Source organism: Gambusia affinis, linkage group LG01 (genome assembly GCF_019740435.1).
Source record: "Gambusia affinis linkage group LG01, SWU_Gaff_1.0, whole genome shotgun sequence".
NCBI classification, from domain to species: domain Eukaryota; kingdom Metazoa; phylum Chordata; class Actinopteri; order Cyprinodontiformes; family Poeciliidae; genus Gambusia; species Gambusia affinis.
In genome coordinates this window covers 38,813,289-38,827,629 of record NC_057868.1, presented here as the reverse complement: position 1 = coordinate 38,827,629, position 14,341 = coordinate 38,813,289, and the positions used below count along the sequence as shown (strand labels likewise).

Here is a 14,341-nt window from a genome sequence, read left to right as displayed (position 1 = left end):
GATCTTCTGTTATAATTTTGAATTTTAGTCATAATTGCAACTTTCAACATCATAAATATGACTTGCAAAGTTCTAATTTTGAGATTTAAAGTTAGAATTTCAATTTTCAAAGTCATATGTTTGACTTCCAAAGTAACAATTTCTTTCAACATGATTTCAACTTTCAACATCATAATTTTGACTTTTCTTGTCATAACTTTGAGTTTTAGATTTACAAGTTATAAACAACTTAGGGCACAGACTAAAAACTTAGTGAAGTTCTGGATTTCCAGTTCAGTGAAAGGATTTTTCTTGGTGATATTTTGAGGGTCCATTAAACTGTTTCTGAATGTGACAATAGTTGTATTATGCGTGTAATTAAAGAAAATTAAACAGCGTGGCATTACTTACTCGCTGCAGAATCTGCATCTGCAAAACTGAACAAGTTATTGTTTACGACTTTATCAGTATCCCATATTGATGTGAAGAAACTTTCAACAAATATTTTTTACAATATCACTGCAACTCTATTTCTACTGTAGTTTCTGTTAAGCTACAGTATTGATGTTCTTTTATTTGGCCCAGCTATGGTGAAAAGAAAGAAAACACTCGACACCAGACGTTCTATTAATATATGTTTATTCTTCTCCATTTTTACTGTCATGTTTTATTTTTGTATATGCAAACGTTTTACAGGTCCTCTGTGCAAAGACCTATCACCAGAGCACACACACTGGCACAACAAGATTGGTCAGAAACAGCATTAATTTCATTTAGTAGCACACAGATTTTGGGGGACTTTTGCAAGGACGCAGTAGAGACATACCATAACACTAACAAATCTTATTTTTTTCTGCTTTTTTCTTGTACCGAAATAAAAAAATTTGTTTTGACTTGCCGAAATAAAACAAAGAATAATCATTCTCATTCTTAACCCCTTAAAAAAACCTAACTAAAAGGAAAAAATTAAGAGATAAACATGAGTTAGAACCGTTACATGTCATGTACAGCAGTTTAATGGAGTTCTAATGAATGTATTGTGGCCCAAAAAGGCGTCTTCACCCCAACATGAAATAAAATAATCTCTGTATTTAAATAAGAAACTGCTGATAATATAATATAAAAATACATGGCATTGTATTATAACTTCATTAAATAAATCAACAATTCATATATATATATATATCTATATATATATATAAAATATTATACTGACGTGTAGAAAAATATGCCTTACAACTTTTTTTTAAAAGAGTAACAGCTGTAAGCTTTTTGTTTGCCACTTCACCACAAAAATGAAATATATGTACAAAGAAACAACTGATAGGCAGTCAGAAGGAACCGATGCACTCTTAGAGATATTTTTTCTGACTTGACATGTATTTATATATCTATATATATTTGTTACTATAGGATTCAAGCAGTAATTGATGGCAATACATACTCAAAAATAAGTTAATAATAAAAAAGAAGTATTTTTCTGTCATTTATGGCGATATCAGTGTATCTTTGGAGAGCGGGAGAGAGAGGACGGTGAGGGAGACACATTTTTAATTTCAAATTTTTTTTTCCAGACGTTTTTGTGTCACATCACCTGCCTAACAGTATTTCAGCCCACTGAGATCAGAACAAACACAGGCAGTGTCAGCTATCCCTAAAAAGTGAAAAAGGAAGAAAAAGAGGAGAAAAGCCAGGACAAGAGTCAGGGAATACGGAGGCTGTTTTTGTTTGTTTTGTTTTTAAATCATCGCTGAGGCAGTTCACGGAGCGTTAGCACGAGCATGCAGCATGTCACAGAGACGAGGCAGAGGACGCTGCTGCAGCTGTTTGACATTCAGGCAGATGTTACTGTTGCTTGACCATAAAAGAGAGTATCTTGCTGCAAGAGACAAGAGACAGAGAGAAAGAGAGGGCATGAATGTGTAGTTTCCCCATAGGGAGTGGTTTATCCCTGTTACCTCCTGTCCAGGCAGTGTCTAGCACATGCTAAAGCCACCCCCCCTCTCCTCCCTGTGCTCCAGCTCCTCCACCCATCAACCACCACCACCTCCTCCTTCTCCAGGCTCAGAGCAGTCGGGCAGACGTGTCTCTCACTCCCCATCGCATGGTAAAGTGCCATCCTCTCTGGCACGGGAAGGCACGGGCGCGCCGAGCTCGTCTACGCACCAGCAGTGGCCACGCTGCATGCCCTTGGAGGAGCGGCACTACGAGGAGAGAGAAAGAAATGGACACAAAAATGTACTTTTTCTTGTATTTTCTTTGGAATTTACAGGGTTTCAGAAGGTTTTACCAACTCAACTGTAAGACTTTTTAAGACCTTTATCAAGACCATTAGAAAATATATTTAATGGTGGCTACATTTAACAGGTCTATCAGCTATAAGTTATTCAAAACATTTACCCTCTCATGTGAAAATGGCTGAAGACTGAAGCGCAATTATACAACCCTCCATCTTTGAAAAGCTTTAGTAGAGCCTCCTGCACAACCAACAAAAATGTTGCTGGTGGTTTCCAAGTTGTTTCCAGCAGACAATGTCCAGAACATACAGCGGTTAAACCAGCTGACTAAGCGTGCAGGAGCTCAGATATGGTTGCTAGGTGACGGACGGAACACGGCTGGGGTTCCTAGGTTACGGTGCAGTATAACTCAACAATCAGGAAGTTTTTTTGAAACGGCTTGTTTTCCATACTTCAAAAAACATCAACTAAATAAAAAAATACAGCTGGATGACTTTTTTAAGCACTTGGACTATTTTTAGAAGTAGTGGATACCCAAATGGAAAACCCCCCAAAAAGGTGCAAAATGTGAAAGCTGCATAAGCGACTTGTATCACTAAAGAAATGTACAAAAGAAAAAAATCACAAATAAATATATCACATGGGCTGGCAACATAAGTAGACCAGTAGCTAAGACGAACATCGTCCAGCCAACTGGCAATACATTTGCATTTAGCTATGATGGTGGTAAAGAAGCTAACTAGATTTTATACTTTCTAGCTAGCGGTAGCCGCTACTGCCTCGAGTCACAGAATGTAGTGAAAATGTTTGAGCTACTGAAAGATTTGTGTAGTAGTAAAGACCTGAAAAGAAAAATAAATAAAACTACATAGCACATTTGAGATTAAATAGGCCTTCCACAACAAAATTTAAGAGATATGAATAACGTATTTAAAGCCATTTTTGTTCTCAATGAACTTAGGACAATTGAAGACTTCTTAAATTAAACTTAATGATGACTTACCTGATGGTCTGACAAAAAAAGCAATGGAAAATCTTAAAAGTGTGGCATGCAGTTGTTTTAAACCTGTCTGAGTCAACACTTTGTATAATCAATCCTGCAATGTGTCTCCCATCCTTCCTTCTGTTAAATGATTTTTGTTTTTCAAGGTGTGGCCACAAGAGGGCGCTAGGTAAGCTCAGAAAGTTGAAGGGTCGCCTATAATTTTTGAAATCATAAAGTCTAACCTGTATTTTAATCATAATTATAAAATGCAAATTAAAATGACATGGAAAAGTTGTTTACATTGCGTATCCTTCTGATTGGCTCAAAATTAAGCTGCTTTGCTCTTCCAGTAAGCGTAGCAGCAAGAAATGGAAAAGTTTATATAAGAAACAGGCAGAAGGAACCGTTCAGCAGTCCTGCTGTGGAGTACACCTCTGGAAAAACCCCTAATAACTCACGGCCGACTAAAATCAGAAGGTATGAGGCAGCATTAAACAGTTAGCGAATAAAAGTGAGGAACAAAACATTCTGAAAATTTAGTTAATTTGAATATTTTGTAGCAGCATTGTCTGTGGATTTACAGAGGGGATGTCCGGTTAGAAGTTAATGCAGTTTTGGGGAAAATGACATGGAAAACTTTGGAACCTCTGTGTTGATACTCATTTTTAAAGCATTACCTCACTTGGATTTAGGTCTGGACTTTGACTGGGCCATTTCCAAAACATGAATGTGGTTATTTCCATTATTTTAAACTGTTTAGGATTTCCAGTGTCCCCCCACAGAATGATGCTGCAACTACCATGTTTGCACACATATAAATGGTTTTACTGGATTTTATTTAGGGTAAAAAGGAGTAAAATAACAAAAAAACATCCTCCATGCACTCATGCAAATTGTGCAACACCGAACAGAGTAAAGACCTAGAAACCTCTACCTGCTTTTTCCTGTAGAAGCCTCGGGTGTCACAGTTGGGAATGTAGATGTCGCGGTCAGACTGGAAGATCGTCAGCTCCAGACCCCTCAGGACGCTGTTGAGAAGCTTGCGACAGGGTGCCTGGAGAAAGAGCAATGCAGAGGGCGACTTTAAAGGCCCCAGGGAGGCAAAGACAGAAGCTGGGTGGCATTTAAAAGCTGCTGGCTCCCCTCAGAAATCCCTCGTCAGTGTTAGATTACCAGCCGTTTTGCATCGTAACAAGCAGGATCATTTATGTGTATCAGATGTCACATATTGTGTCACATTATATAACATTTTGTTACACAATGCTTCAGCTTTTCAGGTCACAGAAATGACTGTGCATTTTTTTGGTGTGAAATGTGACTGTGTCATCTCTTCCAGCAGCACACACACCACTTCTGAACATACAGACTTCTCTTCTGTTTGAAATAAATCTGTGGCTGCAGCAGCCGAGTCCAAACTTTTCCGATTCACATCATGCTCAATTAGTTCTGCCGCATAGCAGCACACACATCATGCACCATAATGCATGGCGTGTGAGCAGCATGTGTACATGTCGCTGCAACACCCTGAACAGCAGCAGATCCGTGAGGAAATGAATTGCACTGCAACCTTCTTTCTTTTTTTTTTTTTACTTTGCAGAGATATAAAAGAAGGGCTTAAACTTACTTTTTCAAGGTCGCCAAAGTGTGAGGGATGTGGACCTGGGAGGAAAGGAAACGCCATGATGAGAATGTGAGATTAAAACAGCAGCGCTCTCCATTTATCAATTTGTTTTACAATTTGCGATGGACTGCTGCATCTTTATGCTAAATAAGTCCACTGAAGACCTCCAGCTGTGACTGAGCACCGATTACCATCAGTACGCTCCCTTTTTTTCATGCCGGTTAATCGCAGTATCTCAGTTTGAACAGCAGATGGTGATCACTGCAATAAATAGCAGCCTGATCAGGATGTAGGTGACACTGTGACAGTTTCACATTTCATCTGAATTCCCTACGGAGAGGCTGACTTGTAGGACAAATCATTGTCAAGAGCCCTGGCATGGCAATGATGATACATCTGGATGTGTTACAACTAAAAAAAACAAACTAAAATCATTTAAATAAATGCAAGCATTTACATCTTTACAGGCAAACTGATGCTGAAACTGAACCAAGAGTGTAATAGTTTCTGCAAAGCAGCAGAATCATGAATGAGTTTCTATCTTTGGTGATTCCAGAGATGCTTTGGCTAGACACTAACTGGTGACACAGCATCACATGCATGCAATAAAAGAGCGAGTCTGCAGAAATGCGTGCGGTATCCATTGTAATATACCGGTAACACTAAATGTCAAGCTGAGTCTGTATGTGATTTCATGCACTTGTGTCTTACCTGTGGGGTGGGGCCTCTCAGTGGGACTAGTTCTGATGTGCTTGGCGCAAACGCCTCGTCCCTGCAACAGAGCCTGCAGGGGGCTGTGCTCCCTGGGCGGGGGTACGCAGCGGAGCCCCTTGGCACAGCTCAGGGTGTACACGCCACACGGCTCCCCCTGGGCCAAAACTGTCGTGCTGCTGGCGACGTCGTGGTCCCTTGGGGGCCGGCCCGCCCCCAGGGGGTCCTTGCAAGAGGGACAGACCTTGAAGGGCCCCCAGCGGCTTCCCCCAGCCCAAGATCCGCAGTGGGCGATCAGCAGCAACACAACGGCCGTTAAGTTAGAAAGGAGAGGCATCTTCTGTTCAGGTCTCAGGTTCTGCACACTGTCACTCCCTGTCAGTTAAATGTGGCCGATGCTATTTCTGGATGTATATCACTCTTGTCTTTTTTTCCCCCCCGCTTTCCTGCGTCCGTTTCCTGCTCCTAAAACAGTAGATTTCCTTGGTGCTTTGCCGGCTGAGTCCCCCTGCAGTGCCAGAGGACACAAATGGAGATTGAGAGAGACACAGCAAAGCGCCAGCTTTTAAAGATCTGAAAGGCGGTGATCGGGAGTGAGTGAGTGAGAGAGAGGGAGAGAGCACATTTATGACACCTTCAGGGGCTGGGACTCAAAGAGAGAGAGAGGAAGAGAGAGAAAAAGAGAGAGAGAAGGAGGGGGGAATAAAGGAAGGGTGGATTATATTCCTTTTAGAAATTATCAGAATCTCTCCACCCAATCACCATTCATGCTAATCTGCTCCTTCAACATATCCAGAATCACTTGGTCAGTTCTGTGTACTTTAATTTCAGTGTCAAAGATCCATCTTGAAGGTTCGCCATGGTAACAAATATAAATGTTCAGCACATGGGCGTACACTGCAATGCTGTTCCCCCACTGCAAAATGCATATCCAACTCTAAGTTTTTTTCCCTCTGTGGAATCCTCTGTAAGATTTCCTGTCTAAACATGTAACTAAGCTCCACAATTGTAATAATCCCTAACAATCTTTATGTTTAGGACTTTACAGAACACTGATTTAACAACTCAGATGCTCACATACTAATATAAGTTAACTCTTAAACTGTAGTCGAGAAGATTAAATGCATCCTGGGGAACAGTGAAGCTCTGCAAACCACTAACTGTAGCTTCAGAGTTTTAAACAGCAGTGTCCCCTGCAGCTGAAAGCAGAATTGAAAGGATTCAATGCTCTTTCATTTATATACTGCCAATTTACATCAGTTATAATCCCAGAGCACCATGCAAAACAAACAGATCTGATTCATATACAGCTACAGCTCCAAATATAATAGGAAAGCAGAGTCATTTCTGCAGAAATGTAGACGTGATAATTTTAAAACAATAACATGCAAAGCAATTAGTTTGGATTGTACACACAGTTTTTAATGCAGATTCTAATCCTGCAATGACTGATCCTGACTTTTTCATCTGCCTTGCAGTTATAGATCAACTGCATCAAAAATGACACACAGAAGGAATCTTATTTACTACTCTAGCTAAAGCCTCTGCTTCACAATAAACCTGGAAATAAATTGCGATTTTGTGAGAAAGATTTTGCATGACATTTACAGTATGATAGTTTGAAAAGCTTTACTGCTGCAGTAAAATGTTGAGGCTGGATTTCTAGCCCAGCCAAGGTATTTCTGTCTCACATATTCTTGTTACACAGTAAATGTTCTGCAGTTAAAAACATTAAAGTTATGATGCTTGAAAGGAAAAGTTGACAAAGTGGATCCTTTGACAGTAACGCCTTGTATTAAGCAGCTTTGCCGTGAAACAGCATGAAAATAAAACATTCTGAAAGTTAAGGGTTAGACTCGATGCCAGATGTTGGTCCCATGGACCCAGCAGAGCGCAGTGACTCAGTGACTGACCTGTTCTTGCTGAAATGCTGGGCTCCATGGGGATGAAATCTGCCTCGCAATCAGCTGCCTGGTGTCCGGATTATGTTTGGCAAGGAGTGCACAAATCACCTGCCACCTCATGTTCCCATCAGCTCTCAAGCTTCTGCAGGACTCATATCAGGAGAATGTTCCACAGTTCTTGCCAGACCAGCAGGGGCATTCTTTTCCACTCTGCTTTGGATTGTTCTTTTTTCTTACTCGCTCGGTGTCTTTCTGGTTCCAGTCTAACCCCATCTGGCTCAAAAAGTATTTATTTTCTCTGTTTTAAAAAACAAAAAAGCCCCACTCCAAACATTTGGTTTAAAACAACCCCAATTACTGTTACAATTGCTTTATTAGCAATGCATTTTAAGGTAATTAAACCTCCAGTGATCATAAAATGTTACTATTGAAGTAAACTGGTCGAAACAAAAACGTGGAGAAGGAAATCATTCATAACATAGTGATAAATATCAGGATTTTTTGTTTCCATCAGATGAAATCAGGATGAACCCAGAGGCTCGCACACACACTCATCCGGGAGTCAGGATTGGTCATACCCTTCGCACTGTTTCTCAACTCGTGCTCCTATTGGCTGTTGAAAAGAAGGAGACCGTGACGTCAGTGGGACGCGCCGAACTCCAGTTTCCAAAGTTTAGAGTGATGCTAAGGTTAGCCGATGGACGACAGTGAGTCTCTGTCCTCATTAACGGCGCACAGGTAAGCGACACACTCACCGTCACCCGAACGCCTGACGGTGTGGAGAACTGCTTCCTGTTTTGGATATATTTTATCTGTAATTTTGGTTTCTTACGGGGAAGCAGACCGCACCATGCTAACCGCTAACGATGCTAACCCGGATTTAGTTTCACTAAATTCTCCATTCTTCCCCTATCGAGGAGCCGTTAGCTGTCTGTACGAGATGCTGTCCGGCTGAATAATGGTGTTAAATGACTAAATAAATATTGTCGTGTTTTTATTTCTGATGGTCAGCTGGTAGAGGATGCTGGCTGTCGGATGTAAACAGAGACACGCCCCTTTCTCATCGTCAATTTTTACGTTTCCACTGTGAATATTTGTGGAGGGTTAAAACTACGGAAAAGGATTAGGGCCACTGAAAAAAACAATTAACCCAGGCTTAATAAAAAATAAAAATCATAATTTTGAGAAAAAAGCCAAATTTCTGATATTGCTGTAAAATACAGTAAAATCTAAATTCTGAGCGGTGTGGGGATTTGATTTTTTTTCTCTTTTTTCCCCTCAAAATTTAGACTTTGAAGAGTCAGAATATGTAGAACCTTCTTGCTGCAACAACAGTTCTACGTGCTCTGCAGTCCTATTCTCCTCCTCAGTATTTTGTTTTTCTGACTCACTGAGTCTTAAATAAGAAAGAGGGAGTTTTACAACATGTTTGCACTATAAGTAAGTTGATACACTAAAACAAATTTGTTTTATTAAGGCATAGAAGTGTACAACCAGCATTAGAGAATCTATACTTTGCCTAGGATATTCTGTTCCTTCTTTGAATTGTTAAACAGTCCTTTTTTAAAATAAAGCTGCCACTAGTGCTGTTTCAGTATTTGTAGAACCTACAGATAATTAAGAGTCCACTACTATTCAGACAGGTTCAAAGTTATTACTTTATAATCAAATGTCCAGACTTTTATTGAAATGCTGAAAAAAATCTAGAAATTTGAACCTGGAAAATTATGGAATAATAGTGAGAAATATGAACCTTGTTGATATATCGAAGCTAGCTTCCTAACAGATTGTTTTCCTCTTCTTTTTTCCCCTCTGGTCTTCATTCAGATGGATGACATCAATGTTTTACACCACAAATGCCTTCTCAATTTGAGGCGTAGAATTCAAGACATAGGAGATGGTCGCGCAGCACAGGATCGATGCATGAGGTTGCAGAAGGATGGAGACACACTTAGGTCGGCCTCCCTGTCAAGATTTAATCATATTATATTCATGGTCATTTATCCTCTCTTCTTAATGAACATTAATGAACTTTTAATTTGCATAAAGGTCAGAAAGTTAAGTGTTTTGATGATCAGAATTTGTTTCAAGAAACATTTCAAACAAGCTGACCTTATGTGGCCTATCAAAAGTATACATTATTCTACTCATTTGGTCATGTTTAAGAAATTACTTTTTCTAAACTTTGGAGCCCATATTTTTATAAAAGATGGAGGCCATTGGCTGGACCTATAATTTTATTGCTTTGCATTGGTAAATAAAACTGAAATCCTTTTTGAATGATTGTGTAGTTATCCTTGGGCGTCCAAACATGGTGGGACAGAAATAAACAAGAAAAACATAACAGTTTTGGAAAGAGATCAGAAGGAACTGGCTGAATCTTCTGACTCCCAGGTGTTCCTCCTGTTCTTCCTAAGGTTTATTTTATTTTATCCTGGTGCCACTGCAATCATTGTAAAATTATAAATCTTAGAAATTGCCGCTTTCCAACTTTTATTTTAAATCTTAGTAAAACATAGTTTCTATAAAGTTTTCTAACTTTTGTTGAAAAGTGTAAAGGTTAGTTGCACTAACCCTAAAGCACTAATCATAAACATTAGTTTTGCTAATGCTAGCGCAATACGAACATGGTATTTAGTGGAAGCGAACGCTGAGATGCTAATTAACACCACAGTGATAATCTCCAGCTGTCAATGACACAACATGTGTTAAATCGGCTGGTTATAAGTCTGAAGGAGTCTGCTGCAAACAGTAACAATGACTATAAAATGAATGAAAACTCCTGTTTTAACAATTGTGTTTTATTTTTAAATCTTGTTGAAACACACCTTTCATGAATTTCTCTTAAAAAAATAAACTCCAGCAGTGTCTAAAGGTTTCTGATTTGAGTGTCTGAGGATCCTAACAGAGTCTCTGGAAACCTAAGAAGCTCTGAAATAGAAAAGCTGAAGTTTTATTCTGTATTGCCATGATGTAATATCTGTTTATAAGTTAAAATCAACAACAGTAGACCAGTAAATCCTAATATGCAAAAGAAGTGCTTCAAACAGACTGTGAAAAATATGTTTTTTCAAATCAGCATCCTGGTGAAAAATGGCTAGATCTATTTCTCATTACATCTGTCTACAAAGTTTTGTTTTATTACATCTGTCTACCATGTTGGTGAATATACTTCGATCAAGGGTTTTCAGTGAGCTGATGTTTAGCTCAAACAGAAAATGGGCCTATTGTTAACCTGTAATTTCCTCCCTGTAGTTACCAAGGGAACTCCGAGGAAGTGGGTTGCTATGTGGCTGGCCATCCTTTATCAAAGGGAAATTGCTACTTTGAGGTGAGGCACCTTGACGTGTTGCGACTGAGCTGCCAGATGTGAACTGATCACTTTAGTTTATATTTAATTTGCTGTAACTCCAATTGATGCATGGTATGGTGAGCCACATTCCCCACACCATCATCCCTAGTTATGCCCAGGAATGCTTTTCCGTCCAACCAGCAATTTTAATCATTACAGTCCAATTTTTGGCATTTTTTCCTCAGCTTTATATTAAATTTAAAGTAGCCCCCCAGGAGTTTAAGCTCACCATTGAAAAACCACTACCCCAAATTAGATAAGGGTGAGTGTGAGATTTATGTTTTATTTTAATTTGCTTAGTTAAAATTACTCATGCACACGCTCACTGGCCATTTCGTGGCTAAAATGCATCTCATGTAATGTGCGAAATGTCTGGAGCATCACAGGAAGCCCTGACTGGATCGACCTCCATTAACCCTGATGTGAACTTCAAGTTGAGCCAAAACGAGATCTGTGTCTAGCTCTGAAACTGAAATCGGTTCTGTTACCGATAGGGATGCAAGTTATTGATTAATAAGTTAGTCGATTAGGGGCGTGCTCCGGTGGCGTAGAGGGTAGCGCGCCCCACGTTTGGAGGCCCTCAGTCCTCGACGCGGCCGTCGTGGGTTCGATTCCTGGACCCGACGACATTTGCCGCATGTCTTCACCCCTCTACTTCCCCCTTTCCTGTCAGCCTACTGTGGTATAAGGAACACTAGAGCCCACAAAAAGGACCCCCTGGTGGGGAAAAAAAAAAGAAGAAGAAAAAAAAAAGTTAGTCGATTAATAAGTTATTGAAAGTTGATCAGTTAATTCATTAGATTATTATTACTCAAAAACCTGAGTTTATGTTTGTACGAAGAAGCCCGATCGTCCTATATTTTCATAATATGCTGAATAATAATAATAAGAAAACATTACATTTTAACATAGTTTTGTGTCAGCTCTATTAATCAGTGACAACAGTAAATTGTGATTTTCTCACATTAACATGATTGAAGCATGGCCTCTTAGCAGCTGAATAGGAAAATAAAAGATGAAAAGAAAACAATATATGAAACGCTTTGAATGAGCGCTATTAATATGAAACTTAAGGAGCGTGTCGAGTGTTTATGTTTCAAAACAGAACCGCATAAAGCCCATTTTCCGTCCCACATTTTCTGTTTGGACCCTTCTGTTGCGCCCGCCATCTTGTATCAACTGGTTCTGCTTAATGATGACCAGTGGCGCCCTCTGCTGGAAGGCAGCCAAGCTACAATATTAAAAGAAGGTGTAAGCGACATTATAAATTAGCCCATTGAAACTAATTTAACCTAATAACCCATTAATCCACGATTAATCGTGAGTTCATTAATTATTTGCCTCCCTGTAATGTTTGGGTAAGAGAAAAGAAGAACTATTTACATTGACTGTGGATTCTTTGAACTTAAAATAGAGCTGGAGTTGGCTCAGTAGTGGTAGTTGGACCAGTCGGATAACTCATGACTGGACATTGTGCATCTTTTCTACACACTGCTCTTATTATGTCACATTTAACCTTTTTGTAGATTAAATATATGTCAAATTTCCCCCACAATAACGATGATAACAAAGGACTGTCTCATTTTGAGCTTCGTGGATCTTCCTGACATTTAGAACAAGTAGATTTTACCTGGGTCGTAACCCAGAGGTTGTGCTACATTATTCTCTGTTCTGTGACGCACATGCTGTCAGTTTCCAAGATATCTCTGAAATTTAGGAGCATTTATTTTGCTAAAGGTCAGACTTCTGTCGACATATGCGTCACTGCTTTCCTCATTTCTTCTTGTTTTGCTTTCACAAGGAATCCGTTTCACCCCGGCTGTCAGTACTCCTCTGGTTTTTTCAGGTCTTCAGGCTTTGATTCCTGCTGAACAGCTGCTCCATTTCGCTTGTTTTAATAGTTTTTTTCTGCCCTAATTTTAACCTAATGGCACATTACCAGCAAATTCCTGCACCGTATGGGATTGATTTTTGTGATTTTATTTAAATCATACGGACAAAGGAAATGTTATGACAGAGTGTGCCGAATACTTTCTTTCAAGTGCCAAACTGAAAATAAAGAAGTGAAGACAGAAAAGGTCCAAACATGTGATACATTTTTGAGATATTTTCCATGAAACCAAAGTTTCTGCAAATCTGGGTAGCTGATTGTTAATGTTGTTACTAGTAAAATTAGCTCAGATACAACAACCTCCAAACCTTTTGGTCCATGGTTTAGATATGTAAAAACACCTCAAACTCTTAGTTTGTTTTCCTACAAAGTTTGGTTTGTTTGAGGTGTGAATGCACAATCAAACCAAAAAAAAAAAACTGGGGTCTGCCAGACCTCAGTCTTGTTTCGGTTCAAGTGAACGCTGGTGCGATTCCAATGCATATGTGAACATTAAGCAGACTGGAGCCCGCTCCAAAAGCAGGAAATGGACTATAGCGCAAGGCATTCTGGGTAAATACAAGCAAAACAAATGTGCTAGCCTAGCGCTAGCAGGAGAAATGGTATGTGGTCTTTACCAAAGAAAAAGAAAAATCCTATGACTGACACCACTCCAGTTTTGTTTTCATTTTGTGAAGAAGGAAGTTGCGCTCAGTGTTTTCTTCAGAGGTTTTTGCGTCATTTCTTTCAGTAGTTCTTGGTGCAGCGCCCCCGCAGGCGAGAAGCGGAACAATTGCTCAAAGGGTTTGGCTTCAACAGTGCAGTATGAAAGTGAACCACAGCAGCTGAAAATGTTACAAATGTTGCAACGCTGGAGAGGAACGAGTGAGAAACAGAGAAAGTCAGCTAAATGGAGACTTCATGATCCCAAGATGCCACTTCTTTGTTTAGCTTATTTTGGATCTCACTGACTTTTAGATTAAAGATGTAACACAAAATTGCTGGGTTTTCTTTACATTTGACCATCAGAAAGCCATGATATCAGTCACATAGAAAGTGTCTTGGCAGAGCTGAGAAGGTGTGACCTTTGAACTTTAGTTAAGTAATAAGGATTTGTCAGGAATGGGCCAAAATTCCAGCAATCTAACTAGACTAAGAAACTTGTTGAAAACAAAAAGGTTTGAAAACAATTGACACAGTGTAAAATGTATTTCTACAATTTTTATAGAAATTGTTTTGATGTAGAACAAAAGCAGATAATTGGATTAATAAATTCTTGAAATAACTATCAGCTAATTCAATAATTGATTAAGTGTTAACTGGAGTATGCAAAACTTTTTGCTACTCAATTGTTAATCAGTTAATCCTAGAAATACACTGAATTGATAGTAAGTCAAGCAGAACTTTTCATACGTTAATGCTAGAAGTATTTTATTTTTTTGCTGCAGATGAATCTTTTGCTACAAATGATCAAGCGGACACTGAAGGAATTCTGTGTTATTGCATTTTAGGCAATGAAATGAAATGAAATTTTCTTATTTGAAAGTGGAATTTAATTATTTGTTTATTTGCGTCTTTTTATGCATATCTAATATTGACTAAAGAAATGCTTAAATGAGCAAATTTTTAAATCATTAATCAATAACTAAAATAAAATCCTTGCAGCTCTATTCTAATGTTTT

General features: G+C 39.0%; 2 protein-coding genes across 3 annotated transcripts in view; one reads left to right on the top strand and one right to left on the bottom strand.

Moving 5' to 3' along the window:
- Nucleotides 1–601: 601 nt before the first annotated feature.
- Nucleotides 602–7,577, bottom strand: igfbp6b (insulin-like growth factor binding protein 6b). Of its 2 annotated transcripts, XM_044124467.1 has the most exons (5): nucleotides 7,447–7,577; nucleotides 5,534–6,041; nucleotides 4,826–4,860; nucleotides 4,136–4,255; nucleotides 602–2,183 (listed from the first exon to the last, which is right to left on the bottom strand). In XM_044124467.1, the coding sequence occupies exons 2-5, from the start codon at nucleotides 5,868–5,870 to the stop codon at nucleotides 2,070–2,072; spliced, it is 606 nt and encodes a 201-aa protein (XP_043980402.1). In that variant the 5' UTR covers nucleotides 5,871–6,041; nucleotides 7,447–7,577; the 3' UTR covers nucleotides 602–2,069. The 2 variants fall into 2 exon arrangements, with proteins under 2 accessions (XP_043980402.1, XP_043980395.1); XM_044124460.1 differs by lacking the exon at nucleotides 7,447–7,577 and having other exon boundaries at nucleotides 5,534–6,137.
- A 305-nt stretch (nucleotides 7,578–7,882) lies between these two features.
- The window catches only part of spryd3 (SPRY domain containing 3), a 51,131-nt gene continuing 44,672 nt past the window's right edge, over nucleotides 7,883–14,341 (top strand). The window contains exons 1-3 of the mRNA XM_044124436.1: nucleotides 7,883–8,175; nucleotides 9,265–9,392; nucleotides 10,693–10,768. Of these exons, the coding sequence (XP_043980371.1) occupies nucleotides 9,265–9,392; nucleotides 10,693–10,768 (204 nt within the window). The 5' untranslated portion in view covers nucleotides 7,883–8,175. The remainder of the gene's footprint in view (nucleotides 8,176–9,264; nucleotides 9,393–10,692; nucleotides 10,769–14,341) is intronic.

Excerpts from the sequence above, each read along its gene's own strand:
- igfbp6b (XM_044124467.1), bottom strand. The coding sequence starts at position 5,870 with ATGCCTCTCCTTTCTAACTTAACGGCCGTTGTGTTGCTGCTGATCGCC. Across the intron at positions 4,256-4,825 it reads ACTTTGGCGACCTTGAAAAA|GCACCCTGTCGCAAGCTTCT; the intron begins GTAAGTTTAAGC and ends CTCTTTCTCCAG. Across the intron at positions 2,184-4,135 it reads GCTTCTACAGGAAAAAGCAG|TGCCGCTCCTCCAAGGGCAT; the intron begins GTAGAGGTTTCT and ends CTCTCCTCGTAG.